This window comes from Oreochromis niloticus, linkage group LG18 (genome assembly GCF_001858045.2).
Source record: "Oreochromis niloticus isolate F11D_XX linkage group LG18, O_niloticus_UMD_NMBU, whole genome shotgun sequence".
Lineage (NCBI taxonomy): Eukaryota > Metazoa > Chordata > Actinopteri > Cichliformes > Cichlidae > Oreochromis > Oreochromis niloticus.
The window spans coordinates 30,630,545-30,647,389 of NC_031982.2; the positions used below are offsets into that span (position 1 = coordinate 30,630,545).

At 42.5% G+C, this 16,845-nt stretch overlaps 2 protein-coding genes across 8 annotated transcripts in view; one reads left to right on the forward strand and one right to left on the reverse strand.

Annotated features, from left to right (window-relative positions):
* Positions 1-16,845, forward strand: part of LOC109195563 (tripartite motif-containing protein 16) — a 1,176,058-nt gene that overhangs the window by 157,339 nt on the left and 1,001,874 nt on the right. The gene's annotated exons all lie outside the window — the stretch shown is intronic.
* LOC100692302 (disco-interacting protein 2 homolog C) overlaps positions 1-16,845 on the reverse strand; it is a 217,627-nt gene that overhangs the window by 31,641 nt on the left and 169,141 nt on the right. For all 7 annotated transcript variants that reach the window (XM_019347723.2, XM_013265983.3, XM_019347718.2 and 4 more), the window contains 13 exons: positions 15,911-16,021; positions 13,397-13,520; positions 8,084-8,193; positions 7,019-7,121; positions 6,822-6,886; positions 6,005-6,098; positions 5,790-5,909; positions 4,949-5,063; positions 3,699-3,838; positions 2,965-3,101; positions 2,677-2,885; positions 2,224-2,338; positions 610-811 (listed from right to left, as the gene is read on the reverse strand). In XM_019347723.2, the coding sequence (XP_019203268.1) occupies positions 610-811; positions 2,224-2,338; positions 2,677-2,885; positions 2,965-3,101; positions 3,699-3,838; positions 4,949-5,063; positions 5,790-5,909; positions 6,005-6,098; positions 6,822-6,886; positions 7,019-7,121; positions 8,084-8,193; positions 13,397-13,520; positions 15,911-16,021 (1,645 nt within the window). The remainder of the gene's footprint in view (positions 1-609; positions 812-2,223; positions 2,339-2,676; positions 2,886-2,964; positions 3,102-3,698; positions 3,839-4,948; positions 5,064-5,789; positions 5,910-6,004; positions 6,099-6,821; positions 6,887-7,018; positions 7,122-8,083; positions 8,194-13,396; positions 13,521-15,910; positions 16,022-16,845) is intronic.

Genomic DNA, 16,845 nt, shown 5'->3' on the forward strand with positions numbered 1-16,845 from the left:
CAGGAAACGCACAGCTGTGACTAACAGCGTCAACAATGGCTGCGATGTAATCGAGCGCCGCACAGGGCCGTGACAGACCGACTGTGTCAGCACGCACAACATCAGGACCCTGGAACTGGGGCAGCCAAATTCAGAAACTGATTTTTTTAATTTGTCCTTTTTTGGAACATTTTGTCTTTGATTCGCTTTTCTTTGTTTGGGTCGTTCCATCTAAACTCCGGATGACACCTCCGCTCGCTAGAGCTGGAAACGGTTAACACGTCCAACCACTGAAGCCAGTGTGCGGCTATTTTGATGCTGCCCATCATTTATACTTCTCATGAGGGGGTCGTGATGTCTCACACTGTTTTGAGTCACTACTTACTTTGGTTGTTTGTTCAGGATTGAACATTAAAGGGCAGATTTAAGGAGTGAAACAGCTTGGAAAGTTTACTGTTTCCCTTAAAGTACTCCTTTTTCACAACATTAACCCTGCATGTGTAAAAACTCCACTTAAGGACATCTAGTGTGTTTATATGTGACACCAAGTTGTTCTATAAGCCATAAGAGTCTCTATAACGAGGATACCTTAACTGTGCTCTCACGTATTCGCTCGTCCTCGTACTGTACCTGGCTGCTTCTGCCGGGGTTTGGGCAGGTTGGTTACGCAGGTGTGCGGACACATGAGCACGTTGCAGGGGTGCAGCGCCCCCTCCAGGAAGAGCTGCTTGGTCTCGGACAGGTGGATGCCACCCAGTGGAGTCTTGGGCAGAGTGTTGGAGGGGACCAGAGCCAGGCAGTACACCCCCACCTGGTGGATACCGTCTATCGCCTGGAACACATCGTGTTGTGAGAGGTATGCTTAGATTTATAGATGAAACAATGACTCAAAGGTAATAACTAAGGTAATAAGTGTTCATCATATTATTATGTTGTTGCTTTAATTACTGTAATATTGGTGTTTGATCATTTTTGCCATTCATGATATTTGTCACCATCTACAGTGACGTTTATTGTCTAGTCCACACTCCATCGTTTCATCTCAGCTTCTTTTGAAAACACTGACTGCTTCTGCAACCCGACAAGCCAAATGGAAAAACATGCAGGCAGAATCTGCAGCGGTGAAGGAATAAAGAGAAATGGTTTTACTGCAGCAGTTAAAACTCCAGACGGCTTTTATAGCTTTGCCACAGTCGCCACGCTGGCTCAGAGACTGTGAGCTCAGATTTGATCTATACAGTATGAATGCATAATCTAGTATCGCAAGCTGTGTGTGTGTTTATATGACTCTGAGGGAGTGAAGGAGGCTGTGAGAGCTGTTTTGTCACTTTAGCAAGTGGGCTGTTAAATGTGTTTGCTGTGCGAGCTGGTTTGTGTTAAAGGATCAGGCTGGTTCTATTCTGCAGTTTTCCAACTTCTGATGAAAAAACAAAAACAAGCCCTGAACACATACATTGTGAAGAAGATGTGAAAATACAGGCGGGCCAGTGCAACCACTCAGCCTCCTGCTAGATGCACCAATGCATCTGCACAAATGCTAGGTGATTTTCAGAAAAGTTAGCCTTGACATCAAGGTCACCAAGATTCGAAGTTGTTTTGAAATCCAAAATCCTACGTTGGCTCGTTTTCAACTTATCGCATTCACAAATGTGTCCACGCTACCACCTGCCCATCCAGTGGGGTGACGACAATATCCCATCAGTCATTCATGGCTAAGGGTAAAAACAGCTCACAGCTAAATGACCTCCTCAACATGTCTTGAAGTTCTCCAGAGGCCTGGTAATGAACTAATCCTTTGATTCAGGTGTGTTGACACAGGGTGAGATCTAAAAGCTGCAGGACTGCGGCACTCGAGGCCTGGAGTTGGACACCCCTGTTCTATAGCAACCACCATAGCTAGGATTATACACTCTTCTTTCCCAAATGTGCTTCTAAATCTGTCAGAGATGACTCATGTTCAGTCGTGTCAACTCTCTCAACAGGTTTTTGTTGTTCATACAATGGAAAACTGGCATCACAGGGATTAAGTCCTGCTAGCTCACTTCAAACTATGTTACAGTAGCTCTCTCAGTACCAACCAGTGTACTCTATTTAAAACTGAACTGAATAAATATTAGATGAGCCCTTTGCCACTGATACCTGATCTAGCTCTAGAGTCATAATCATGATAATCAGAATCAGGATGAAGCCAAAAACAAACTGCTGCAGATGGAAATGACAATCCTGTCTGAAATATGAGCATACCTGCAAAACTCGACTCATCCACTGAAAGCTGTCCTCCTCAGTCGAGTCCGGCCGCTGCTCAGCCACGACCACGATCCTCTCATCATGGAGCACCGTGATGGAAAACACTGCTATCCTGCAGAACACACAGAATTAGCACATTTCATTGCATGCAGTTTAACTGCGCTCCACACAGCCAGCCACCAAAATGACCATAAAGTTCAATCAGCAGCTTGTAATATTTGTAAAGGGGCAGATTTATTGCGGCGCTGCTCTGTTAGGCTGCGTTAATGTGTGTTTGAAGCACATCTCCCTAATAAATGAATGTATTTCAGTTACTTTGCAGTTTAATATTGTACATTCAGCAGCTATGAATGTATAACATGATGTACGTTTGTAAATTAAACACAAGCTCCACAATAACGAGAAACAACCTGAGTCCGGCTTAGAAATTAAAGCAATATTAACACTTACCGTCCCCTGTATACAAACTTCATGGGCTCCACAGCCAGCGCCGTAGCAACAATGTCGTCAGCATTGTGCCGACGCCCACCGACCACCATCAGACCGTCCATCTTCCCCGCAACAAAGATCAGACCTGCAGGTCCGATGAATCCCAGCAGGCCGGTCCTGGTGAAGGGAAACTCGCTGATGGGAGTGCCGTTGTTGGACACGGGAAAGACCTGCAGAGGTGTTAAAGACACGGCATGTAAACAAAACGCACACGAGATAAATAAACATCCGAAGCATTCACGCTCTCACCTCGAACGTGTTCTTGGTCATACCGGCCAGGCCGTAATACGAGGTCCCCGTGGCAACCGTACAAACGCACAACTCTCCGATCTCGTCTGTTTTACAGAGCTGGGGAACACCTTCAAGCTTCACCACACACATCAGACCTACAGGCAGAAAGACAGACGCTCTGGGAAATCCGTTCTCACTGGTTACAGTCTCGTCTTACAGCAAAGTTAAAATGAAAGTTTTAGCATTAACTATTCCCAAACTTCAAGTCAGGTTATTTGTTAGGCAGGTGTTTCCTCCTCCATCTCCCATGCATGGAGGAAACACTCCGTCTCCCATCAGGGAAAGAAAATTGTTTCATGACAACAGTATTGTTTCTCTTGTTGACTAATTTCATGATTTTTACCTGCAGAATAAAGTAAGTCAGAAATAAGGACAACAGTGACTCTCTTTTTTGACCTTAATGACCTTAATTAAGACCTTAAAGGTAGAGTTAAGTGCATCAATACCAAAAACATAGATAATTCCTTAAAAACACAAATCCTGAAATCATGCAGTAAATAAATAAAACAACCAAAAGTCTCGTGCAGGTTCGATAAATTTAAAAATAAAGTAAGCAATCGGTGGCATCATGCTGAAAGCAGACTATTCTTTGGTGTTCACGGCGAAATGTAAATTATATATATACATAAAAACAACCATCACAACTTCAGCAGTGCTTGGTTAAAACTCTGCTTTTTGGACATCTGTCTCACCTCCAGGCATGACGGAGCCGACGTCCTGCAGCGTGAGCACCGACAGCTTCTCCTCCGAGTCGACCCGGATCACGCCGTGACTCAGACCCTGCATGGACAGGATGCCGCGACCAGGAGGGGTGGTGCCCTCCTCCAGCGGCCTGCAGGAGGGAGAACACAACATTTATCAGAATGAAGTGTGTTTAAGAAGTAAGTAGCTACAAATTTGTTTTAGAGTGCAGACACTTCTTGGGGAAGTAAAGACAGTTCAGGGAAATAACCTGAAAATCAAAATATTATAAAAATAAACGATATATTTATGACACAAAAGCATTGATGGAAACATTTCTAGAGTCAGGAGACTGTTTAAATTATGGAGGCAGTAAAATGATTTTGGAAAACTGAGACATTTTCAAAAACTGTTACATTTGGGGGCATTTTTGAAAGACTGGACCTCTTTGGAGACTGAGAACGTTTTCATAATTCAAGCGCATTAATGGAAGGAGTAACAAGTTTTGGGAAGTGCAGTTTAAGAAAGTCAAAATACTTCAGCGATGTGAGGACAGCGACACGTCTTTTTAGAAAAGAGGATGCAACTCTAGTGTTTTTGGAAAGTTCGGATGTTTTTAGAAAGTGTGGACAGTTTGGGGAGGAGAGCACTTACTCTGTCCCCAGTCATTACCAGGACATTTTAAGGGTAATTAAGTTCAGGCTGAAGTGAGGATTAGAGGCTAAGAACTGCTGTGTGTCAGTGAAGGTCCTCACAAATACCAGTATAAACGTGTGTGTGAGTGAATTTTAAAGGTTTTCCTCTAAACACAGAGCTCATAATCCCCACACCCAGCAAGGAAAAGCTCTTTATTAGCACACACAGGCAGAGATGCAAACACTCAGCCTCAAAGTGTTTTAATCAATAAAAAAAATGAAAAGCCAACATGTGACTGGCAGCTGCTCTGACTGTAAATGTGGCGTTCAGATGTTGAACTACAGACTGGATGATTAAAGAGCTGGAAGTGTAAGTTTAGTGTTTTAAAACCTATGAAACTGTAAATTTAAGGTCATAAAATGATAAAAAAGGACAGTGGAAAGAGGTTATAGTCATTATGAAGTAGCAATCACAGAAATCACTCGCTAAAAGTTTGTCTTTAAATGCTAGAAAGCACATAAATTTGAACTAATTATATCTGTGTGTATTGTGGTGAATACAGCGTGTGTTTGTGTGTGTGTGTGTGTGTGTGTGTGTGTGTGTGTGTGTGTGTGTGTGTGTGTACCTGCGTATAGCCACAGTCAGCGCCTCGGGGGAGCTGGCACACGGGCAGATGACCTCCGGCTTCAAACCTTTCGTCTGGAAGACGTTGAGGAAGGCGTCACAAGACGAGATCGACCCTGAGAGACAATCAAACACTTAAAACTTCTTACTAAAGCAGAAGCGGCTCATTATCTAGTTTTGCTTCGTACCAGTTTTAATGATTACTTCTTTATTATCAAGCTTTTAGAAACTGGCCAATAAAATAAACCAGTCACAGCTCCAAATTTAATCTTTTAGGCATCTCTTGTTAACTTTTTTGAAAAGAACATATAAATAAAGAAATGTTTTTCACTTGGATACACTGAACACTGAAGCAAAATTAGGGCCATCAGAAAGTGTCAGGGCCCTGCAGGTGTCAGTACACTAACAATCCAGCAGCAATGTTTTAGGAGAAACGCCTCCTCAGTGGCCTCCTCAGTCACTTGATCTGAACCCACTAAAACATATTTGGAATAAGAGCACTCAGAGAACACAGCTACCCCCGAAGGATAAGGCCTACACTAACTTTGATGTTTTATGATGTTTTTCTCACAACATGCTGTCGCTGTGACATCGTAGGGCGTCGTGTTGAAAAAGAAAAAAGTGTGTTGTACAGCTCTCCACATGCCCTTTTGTTTGATATGGTTTCTAGATATTTCTCCTGAAGGTCAACTTTGACCCTGGACACTCACAATGAAGCTCCCAACTCCTGAAAACCAATCCTACATCACTAAACATTATCAGTGTACAAATGAATGTGGGCTGGATATTTAGCAGGTACAGGAGACACTTTAAACATATATCAAAAAAGACTGTTAGCTTACAGGGATTTGAACCGTCGGCCACCACCAGCATCCGCAGGGAGCTCAGATTGATATCCCGCTGATCCCGGTGGGCCACCAGAGCCCAGTGCATGTCCCGCGACTTCACACAGGCCACCTTGGCTGGAAATAAAACATCGCAGGTTCAAATTACTGCTGTTAAATGACTGAATTTGTCATTTCAAACAGCAGGAGACACATCAGATACGTTATGTCACCTTTGTACTGGCAGACTTTTTGGATCCAGGACAGCGGGTTGACCTTCATGAGGGCGTAGGGAATACTGATGACGTGCATCATATTCATCACACTCTGACAGACACACACAGAGACACAGTGACAGAGGTGAAGATGTGCAGAGTTAAAGAAGTGAAACAGACAGAAAGTTGATTATTTTCATTTTCAGCTCAGATTTACTCACGTACTGTACGTGAGTACAAATTTGATGTACCCGATCTGAGTATTTTCTTCTCAGAGGCACGTTACATTCCACCACAGCTCGGAAAGAAATGCTGTTTCCTTTACTGCACAGAGAGCTCGCTGAACTGAGCGAACTGAGGCCAAAAGTCAGCGCGCTCAGGTTTGTTCTGCCTCTGGGACCCGGATGGTTTCAGATTTGTCTTCATTTTTAATCTGGCTAAGACTTCGATGTGCACATTAAAGCCAGACTGCGTGGAGAACTGGTATTTATAATCACAGCTGGACTGAATATGGGCACATGTGGTGGATTGAAATGGGGTAAGATGCAGAACTTCAGCACCAGGAGGAGGAAAGTGTAACTGGGCAGTAAATATATACATTTAAAATCTATTCATATACCAACTGCAATAAACACTGTGAACTTTTAGTAATTTAAGTAGATTTTACAGAGCATGTCTCACTTCATGTATGTTATATATGTTAATTTCTGTGGAGCAAAACTAGTTTTTTAACTGTAATTACATTTTTTTTTAAAGTACATTCATATTGAGGCAAAGAGTTTGTTTAACAAAACTATCGTCTTGTAATTGTAATTTCATACAATATTTTTCTTACTGTCTGGACGGCGTGCCACAGTCCTACGTCCTTCTTGAAGTCTAGTACATTCACTATGGTCTCAGCTGCAGGAAAAGAGAAACAGAAACAGAGCAAGTCGAACTTCAACATCTGAGAGTCAGTGAGAAACAGCAGACTGTAGCTGCACAGCAGCGCTGCTCAGAGGTTTAATCAACAGGAGTAAATGTGTGTATTACCTTCTGTGTATGAGCAGGACTGTGTGATGGCCTGGCAGTGCGTCAGCATCGCTATCCTCATCACCGTCACGCCGAGGACGCTGCCGTCCTTACACGTCTTATACTGGACAGACAGAAACAGAAGCAGAGTGACGAGGCGGTTTGTTCCCGCGTGCGTGACGATCGTCGATACAGAAAAATGTTGGAACAAGAAAATTCCACGTGCTTCTTCGCAGCACAAATGAGGGCCAAAGTGGAGGCAACAAAAAACTGCAGTTCCTCGAACGACCACTTCCCCCACAGACTTTTTTTCCCATCCTTGATTTACAGACTGTGTTTACTTGAAGTATCTACGAGACCCAGAACATCCAGCACGTCCATGTTTCAGATTTTTAGTGGTGTCAGAGTCAAATTAGTGTCTGCAGCTCAGTCAATAAGCAATTTTTTAAAATATTGATTGTTAAATTTAAGTCTTTTTTTACACTAACTTCCCAATAACCTTAATGACGTCTGAGTGCTGTGCAGTGACAGCAATCAGTGAGAGTCTGCACAAAATAAGATCTGACATCAGTCGGACAAACGCACATTATGGGTCGCTTTTAAAGCTATGAATCATTTTGAGTCATAACATTTTTCTTTTTTAATCTTATGCGCGCGTCACTGAAAAACTAACATTTCTTTTTAAGCCACTATAAAGTGCGCCGCAGTAATTTCGTCCGTCTCGACTGATTCGTGGCTTCGGTTAAAAATAAAAGGTCATTTTTCAATCGTCCGTTTTCTTTAATCATTTTCCTTTAAGCCTTTTTCAATCTGCAGAGCAATCAGGGAGACATTTCACCTGGCTGCCCGTGTAATTACTGGTCGGCTGCTTAAAGAGACGTTAGGCAGATTCAAATCAATCAGACAGGACGACAGAATTGAGCGGTGGCCGGCTGAGAAGCAGCGAAGCGTCCACCAAGCTGTGGTGAGATTCTAATCTGGAGGACATGTAGCAGCATTGATTTCATGACTCAAACAATACGGGTGGAAATGTTTTGATGCCCTGACGAGAACGTGCATCTGTGTTTCTGTCATCGTTTGAGTTACCTCGATGTAGGCAGTGTCCTGGTTGGCTTCCTTGATGGGTGGGAACCAGTCTCGGGGCGGTTTGGAGAGGTGTTTGGACTCCGTGACGAACCACATCACCTTCGGCCAGCCTGGACGCACATGGAGACAAAACAAACATCCCTTCAAGATTCATGTGTGTTTCTGATTAAAGGATTATTATTATTATTATTATTATTATTATTATTATTTCACTGTTATAAAGACATTAACTTTATTCTAGTATTTGACTATGAAAAGTAACAGAAAGCAACATAAATGCTTTTAGATTTCTCTCTTCGACAGAACTGAAAGGTTGGACTTCACTGCTTTGCTGCAACAGCTGCTGAAAGTGCAACAAGGTTTTATTTACACGAAGACGTCAAATATATACAGTGGCTTGCAAAAGTATTCGGCCCCCTTGAACTTTTCTACATTTTGTCACATTACAGCCACAAACATGAATCAATTTTATTGGAATTCCACGTGAAAGACCAATACAAAGTGGTGTACACGTGAGAAGTGGAACGAAAATCATACATGATTCCAAACATTTTTTACAAATAAATGACTGAAAAGTGGGGTGTGCATAATTATTCAGTCCTCTTTGGTCTGAGTGCAGTCAGTTGCCCATAGACATTGCCTGATGAGTGCTAATGACTAAATAGAGTGCACCTGTGTAATCTAATGTCAGTACAGCTGCCCTGTGACGGCTTCAGAGGTTGTCTAAGAGAATATTGGGAGCAACAACACCATGAAGTCCAAAGAACACACCAGACAGGTCAGGGATAAAGTTATTGAGAAATTTAAAGCAGGCTTAGGCTACAAAAAGATTTCCCAAGCCTTGAACATCCCATGGAGCACTGTTCAAGCGATCATTCAGAAATGGAAGGAGTATGGCACAGTTGTAAATCTACCAAGACAAGGCCGTCCACCTAAACTCACAGGCCGAACAAGGAGAGCGCTGATCAGAAATGCAGCCAAGAGGCCCATGGTGACTCTGGACGAGCTGCAGAGATCTACAGCTCAGGTGGGGGAATCTGTCCATAGGACAACTATTAGTCGTGCACTGCACAAAGTTGGCCTGTTAGCAGAGACGGGTCTTCCAGCAGAATCTGCATGAATATTGAAGGTACTTAATATCTAGATGGAGGAATAATCACACGTGGGGCATCGGCTTTTATTGGAACATTCACACCAAAAGGTGACTTTGTTTATTGAACTCTCGCGTATACTCCGCAGCTTAAGAGGAAGCATCCTTTTAAAATAAAATCACAACAGGTGACAATGAGGGCATACCTATTAACTAGCTCAACATGGCCTTTATGGAAGAGTGGCAAGAAGAAAGCCATTGTTAACAGAAAACCATAAGAAGTCCCGTTTGCAGTTTGCCACAAGCCATGTGGGGGACACAGCAAACATGTGGAAGAAGGTGCTCTGGTCAAATGAGACCAAAATGGAACTTTTTGGCCAAAATGCAAAACGCTATGTGTTGCGGAAAGCTAACACTGCACATCACTCTGAACACACCATCCCCACTGTCAAATATGGTGGTGGCAGCATCATGCTCTGGGGGTGCTTCTCTTCAGCAGGGACAGGGAAGCTGGTCAGAGTTGATGGGAAGCTGGAGGATGGAGCCAAATACAGGGCAATCTTGGAAGAAAACCTCTTGGAGTCTGCAAAAGGCTTGAGACTGGGGCGGAGGTTCACCTTCCAGCAGGACAACGACCCTAAACATAAAGCCAGGGCAACAATGGTTTAAAACAAAACATATCCATGTGTTAGAATGGCCCAGTCAAAGTCCAGATCTAAATCCAATCGAGAATCTGTGGCAAGATCTGAAAACTGCTGTTCACAAACGCTGTCCATCTAATCTGAATGAGCTGGAGCTGTTTTGCAAAGAAGAATGGGCAAGAATTTCAGTCCTTAGATGTGCAAAGCTGGTAGAGACATACCCTAAAAGACTGGCAGCTGTAACTGCAGCAAAAGGTGGTTCTACAAAGTATTGACTCAGGGGGCTGAATAATTACGCACACCCCACTTTGCAGTTATTTATTTGTAAAAAATGTTTGGAATCATGTATGATTTTCGTTCCACTTCTCACGTGTACACCACTTTGTATTGGTCTTTCACCTGGAATTCCAATAAAATTGATTCATGACAAAATGTGGAAAAGTTCAAGGGGGCCGAATACTTTTGCAAGCCACTGTAAATGCAGACAGATTATGTCATTTCATCTTCTTCCAGGGCCGGGTCGCGGGGGCAGCAGCCTAAGCAGAGAACCCCAGACTTCACTCTCCCTGGCCACCTCCAGATATAATCCCTCCAGCGTGTCCTGGGTCTGCTCCAGTGCCTCCTCCCGGTGGGACATGCCCGGAACACCTCACCCAGGAGGCACCCAGGAGGCATCCTTGTCAGATGCCCAAAACACCTCAACTCTTCCATGAATCACTACCTTATCGCCGTGGAGGGGTATCTGTGTCCCAGGGATCCCAGGGGCTATGTTGTCGGGGGGCTTTTGTCCCCTGGTAGGGCGCCGTCCAGGAGCAGAGGCCCTGGTGGACCAAACCCCGACTACCAAACAGACAGATTAGTACTCTGGTACTGTTCTGGTTATATCTCTATATAATAACAGTAAGTTACTGAGTTGTCGATGTGCAGTTAAATCGTCGTCACTTTGTGAATTTAATGGAAAAATGTATAAATGTATGAGGTTCGAGCTGGATTCTGACTACAAGCAGTTAATGTGAACTTAATGGAAACTAACAGCAGAATGATTCCATCTTATTGCTAATTTATCACTTTCTTGATGCATTAAAGTCGATTTGCAGACGGCAGCTGACTGTGATTGGTCGCAGTCCACTCTGTGGTCTCCAGTCACTGTTTTCCCTCGTGTTACTGTAGCATAAGCTATCGTAGCTAACGTCAGCACTGCACAAACCAATATGTGACGTCCACCCACACATGTATGAGTTACAGTGTGGGCTGCAAACTCAGCCTTATTCATTAAGTCATGGAAAACTGAGAATGCTGAATAATAACTTGGAATAACTGACAACTATCACAGAGTTTGTTTGAAACTGAAGTCATCATAAAACAAACAAACAAAAAAAAAAGTTTCTCAGTTCACGTCTCATTAATCTGCTGCACCTTATCTCTTAATTGTTTTTGCAGATGCTTTAATTCAAAGAGACATAAACTCAGAGACAGTGTGTGATTCATTCTGGCATCCTGGATGAGACGCAGATCAAATTACCAACCTTTAGTGCTGAGTCGCAATCACACCAGTTTGTGAATATAAGCGAAATAATAACGTGTGAAAACTGTGCTGTAAGAACGACTGCCGCCCTCACAAAGACAAATTATTATTATTATGAGGATGTTTTTCTCCTTGCTGAGCTGTTGCACGGATGAAAACGAGTGAATGCAGAATTGAGTACGTGAAGGCTGTTAATGCCTGAATTTACTGCTGCTGATTCTGCAGGGGAGCGAGACAGAAGAAACAATCAGAACGAGATGAGCTTATAGCCTGCTGATCAATAAGAGGAGCACTCCACTTTAATGACACACACACACACACACACACACACTAAATCCAGGCTGAATGAGGAGCAATAAATCTGCTAGCATGATGTTGCTATTTATACGTCCATTACTGCAAAGCAAACAGTGGTTATTAATCAGCAGGAGATTCTCTCTTTTCGTTCACCGCTAATGTCTCTTTTTCCTCCATCTATCACATGACTTGCATCCATTTTTCTCTTCCCTCAGTCCTGTCAGTTATTTTGCTATCGACTTGCATTACCACTTCTCTGACTCTCTCTCTCTCTGTCTCCTTGTCATTCATTACTCAAACCCAGCCGTCTGCAGGCATCAGTCTGTCCATTTATCCAACTGAACAGCGGGACCACGCTCTGAACTCTGAACCACGTGTTTGTCTGCAGTCTCGTTCAGCTAGTTTGAAAGTTTTAAACGGCGCATTGTCAGGACATCATGTTCAGTCCTGATAATTGCAAGAGTCTGGTGGTGGATTAAGATTCGAATTTGTGATTTAAATAAAGGTTACAGTTATTTTTTTGTGGATTTGCGGCTCAAGAAATGGAAAGAGCTCAGAGGGAATTTTGTGATTGCTGAGAGAGTTTGCTTGGCTCGTCTGTTTGCCAGTGAGATTATACTAAAAATCACTGAGGATCATTTCATAAAACTAGTGGAGATTTGGACTAAAGCAACAAAACATGGAGCACTTTCTTTAAAACTGCAAAAAAGAGCTCCAGCTTTGGCAGAGGATGCACTTTTACCTTCACGATGTGCTTTGTTTTAATGGATTATCCGACCTCCCTGCAGGGGTGCCAAACTCAATTTCACCGAGGGCCACGACGAAAAATGACAATCACACCCAGACCCAAACATATCTGGATTTAATTCATTTACATGTCACACACAGCCTCACACACAGTTTGGTCTGCAGAAATCAGATCAAACAGTTAACAGAAAAGTGCTTTACCAGTGAAACCCTTACACAGCTGGCCTGCAGGCCTCATGTTTGCCTTAAACCAGTTGCCCACTTTGGCCTTAAGTGGGTCAATCTGTAAAGACGTTTAACTACACATCGAATCCTTCAGATAGCTTCATATATATAAAGCAAAGTGTAATGTTAATACTATGTCTCAGGTTTTTTTCCATGATAAAGAAATGGTGATGTAGTAAAGAAAGAAATCTGTCTCGATGACTCTTTGGGTTTAAGCTGTAAGAGACAAATGTGTGAAATTACACGTTAATTAACAAATAATTGTTTATCTATTATTTAATTACTTTAGTGCCGTATGAATGGCCACGAGGGAGGACTTCATTAGTAAGAAAAGCTGTAAAAAGAGAAGTCACAGAGAAGTCTAAAATCTCTGCTCTCCTTTACGTTTTCCCAACGGGCCGGATTGAAATCGTTGGAGGGCCAACTCTGGTCCCCGGGCCTTCTGTTTGACACCACTGCTTTAACAACTTTCAGTTGCTCCGATGTCTTTTTAAAATTATTTTAATTGCTTTCTAAATTGATTATTTAAAATAATGAAGTGTTTGAAAAACTCAAATTTTAGCAGAACTTTTCATGAAAGCAGGTTAAAGATTTTTAATGTTTTGGTTAAAAGTTGCAGTTTTTCTACATATTTCAAAAGACGGACGCTGATTTATTTCTAAACTACAATCATGCCACAAACATGCAGATTGATACTGCAGTCTAGATTTATTCAATACTGGTGTCTGTATGAGGATTAAAGACGCATGTGTGGATGTTTTTACGAATAAATTTCATGTGCCTCTGACCTTTAAACTGTGGGATCTCTCCAGTGGGACTCTTGGGTAACCCTTTATGGCAGGCGTCACTGGTCAGAGCTACAGTCACTCCACAGCTCCCCAACAGAAACCCAATCTGCTGACTGCCGGCGTCCTGCAGAGAGACAAAGACCATTGATCTGTGATTCATCACCTGGACTGGAATCAATGTGTAAGTGCTTTGTGGTCATCATCAGCTTCTCTGTTTTATAAGAGTCATGACAGGGGAAATCTACAGTGCTGATTATGTGAAATTGTCAGGTTCACTGGTTCAACTGCAATATTACAAACTATTTTCTAAATATAAGAAATTAGTCCTGAAACTCCCAAGAATTATTTATTTTATCTTCCCCTAAAGCTCACTGCTTCCTCTGCTTGAAATCAGCTGAAGTCGAGCTTATTTTAAACGACTCTGAGGCAGTTACATCAGTCTGCAAATGTTACGTCTGCTCTTTGCTTTCTCTGTTAGACCCAATATTCATATATTTATCTGAACATTAGCCTCAAAGTATTTATTGTTTAATGTTTCTTACTCATTTATCCTAATTGCACAGGATAAAGAGTACAATTCTTTTGTGCATCCTGCTCTGTGGTGTGTGTCAGGTGCGTCTATCATGATGCAACCAATGCTGGTTAAGCTGCTGCCCACGTTGGTCAAAGCACGAAGGAGATCTCAGATCTCGGGAGTCCTCTCTTCCTGGTTAAGCACTAAATAGCAAACTTTAAAATACTAATTAGTAAGTGTAGGTGTTGGCACAGTGAGATAAACAGCTCTCGCTGGGTGCCATGTGAAACATTGTTAATGAAATAAAAGAGCAACAGTCAACGTGAGAAGTTGTCTGTCTGTCTGTTCCTGCTGCGGTTTCCTCGTTGCTCAGTGCAGATTCGATGCTTCGAATCATGCACGTCATAATTTACCTGCTTCTCTCTGTAAACAATCAGCCTGACAGGAAGGTGTAGTGAAGTGATCACTAGGCTGATCTTCAGAAATCCACACTGACTACGAGACTCACACCAGCCCTCCTGGTTCCTCCCAGAGGATATTACAATGCACACTCAGTCCAAACGATGACTCAAACAAACGTACGACAGCAGCAGCAGCACAGTCGCTTCTTCAGAGACATTTGGCTCTCATTACACCTCAGCAAAGCTCAGCGTCCTCTGTGTTGAATCACAAAGTGCCTTCCAGTGACTCATGTTTTCAGTGCTATCCCCCCCAGTGTTGCATTAGCTCCACTGACTGGTGTGAATTAGCTCTGCACTGCATGACTCTGCTGCACGTCCTCTGTTGAACCAGCTGATGCAGTTTCACTTCAGAAAATAAGACGACATTTAAATAGAAATGTTATCAAATCGTTTTTCCAACAATAGAAACTCCTCATTCTCAACCTTTATTTGCATTTAATGACCAATCGCCTCCTCATGATATAAAGCAGAGCATGTCTGAACCTGTGTGAATTATTCTTGTTGTCTTGGGTATTTGGTAATCTAAGAGATTTGAAACAAACTGCAAGGTAACTGATAACTGAGCACTGCAGCCTGGTAATCGAGTTAACTGCAGTTCAGCTCGGGCATGCATCCTTTTCTTGTTGAGCAGCAGCCAAGACACTGAGCTTTGTTGTGGCCTTTATATGCAAATATCCTGTGCCTGAAGACAGTGCACACACACAACACAAATGGTGTGCATCACATTTCCTACTAGATGAACTGCTAAAGCTAAGAAGATTTTATTAGAACAAGTCAATCGCTTTCTGCTGTTTGAAATCAATGCATGCAAATCTGTTGTGCCTTCTTAGTCTTTACAGTGTGTTTCTCAGTAACCTAGACTCTCACACCAGCTATGAAGCAATGAAGAACCTCCTGTCAGGATCAACTTGAACTTGAACAAAACATGTGGAGAGGGTGGCTACCCAACCTTCAACCCCATGATTAGTTTACAGCCTGCTTTTTGTTAGATGCTGTTGAGGAGACGTGACACTCAAAGGTCCACGAACGCTCCCTGAATTCTGAACTAGATCCCTGAACGTGACGCCATTAATCACCGAGGAAGCCTGTAGTCATGGTGGCCCGTTAACACTGCTCTCGGCCACAAACATTGGAAATCACATCACATCTTTTCAACAATCATGGTCTGAACAGAAAAATACTGCAACAGCCAAAAAACTACTACATCAATGATGCTTTACAGTCTTCAGAACCCTCCATACTAAGAAAAACTGAGGACTGCACTATTAAATAAAACAAGCATGTGTGCCAAAAATAATGAAAGTTACTGTTTTATTAAGGATACTGCTTCCATTTCTTTTTAATAAACAGTTTATATCCAGTTTTATGTAAATTAGTATTAAGGTTTCTTCTACTTGTATTAAATTGCAGTTTGCTGGCTGGTGTTTTGCCTTTTTTTAATATTACAAAATACTTTTCACCATAAAGCAATATTTAACATCCACATTTTTCACTATTCCTTAAATTTTAATTAGACATCGAATGCAGTTTTCCTCTTACCTTCCTGGTCAGCGGTACTTCTATTGGCACAGGAACCACCTCCGCCAGCAGGCAGCCATAGAAGGCTGTCATGAAGGAGGCGGGGTCATTGTTAGGGAAAACTAGCGCCACCTACAGGCAGAATGAGACATAACACATGTGTTACAGTTTAAAACGGGAAGAAATCTTTGGAAATTTCAGGATGGAGGGAAAGTTATGATGTCGCCTTGATGGTTAAGGCAATAAACAAAAAATATTTGGTTATTCAAACCAAACCAATCACAGCCTGAAATATCACATCTGAAAGGATTTCAGAGGTTTTTGTTTTACTCGAGAGAAAGCGAGGAGACAAGGCAGCAACGAAGTCAGGAAAGGAGCATGTTTTGTGTCTGTGATGCTGGATGCTGATGGCTGATAGGAGCTGCCGCCAGAGAAGAACAAAGCTGAATCATTTAGGGGGCATCTGGTCAACATCCCGCCCTCTTTCACTTTCTCTATTCCTCTCCTTCTACTTTCTTTGTTCTGTTTAATACCTCCTCTACTTTCACAGTCCTTCTCTTCATTCCAGTCGTCTGTCTTCAAACCTTCTGTTAGCACGTTGAAGTTTAACGTTAACTTCTAAACTACTGGATGCTGTTTTAAACAGCTCTCATTAAAAACACACAGAATACACTAAAAATCAATGCAAAAATTTTAATTTCTCTCAGTAAACAAGCACAAGTTTCACACAGTTTTGGTGACGTACAGTATTTACAGTATTAGTGCAAAGATACAAACTTCTCTCCACTATCGTGTCCACAGAGCATGAACCCATCAACCCGCTTTCTACGTCACAGCTAGGCCGTTATCTCGCGCTCTAGCATTTTGGTCCAGTTCAGCTCCAGTTGCATGCTGTGATGATAATGGTGAACCCCTGCTTAAGTGCTTAATAGCTTCCATATACAGTACAGTACACC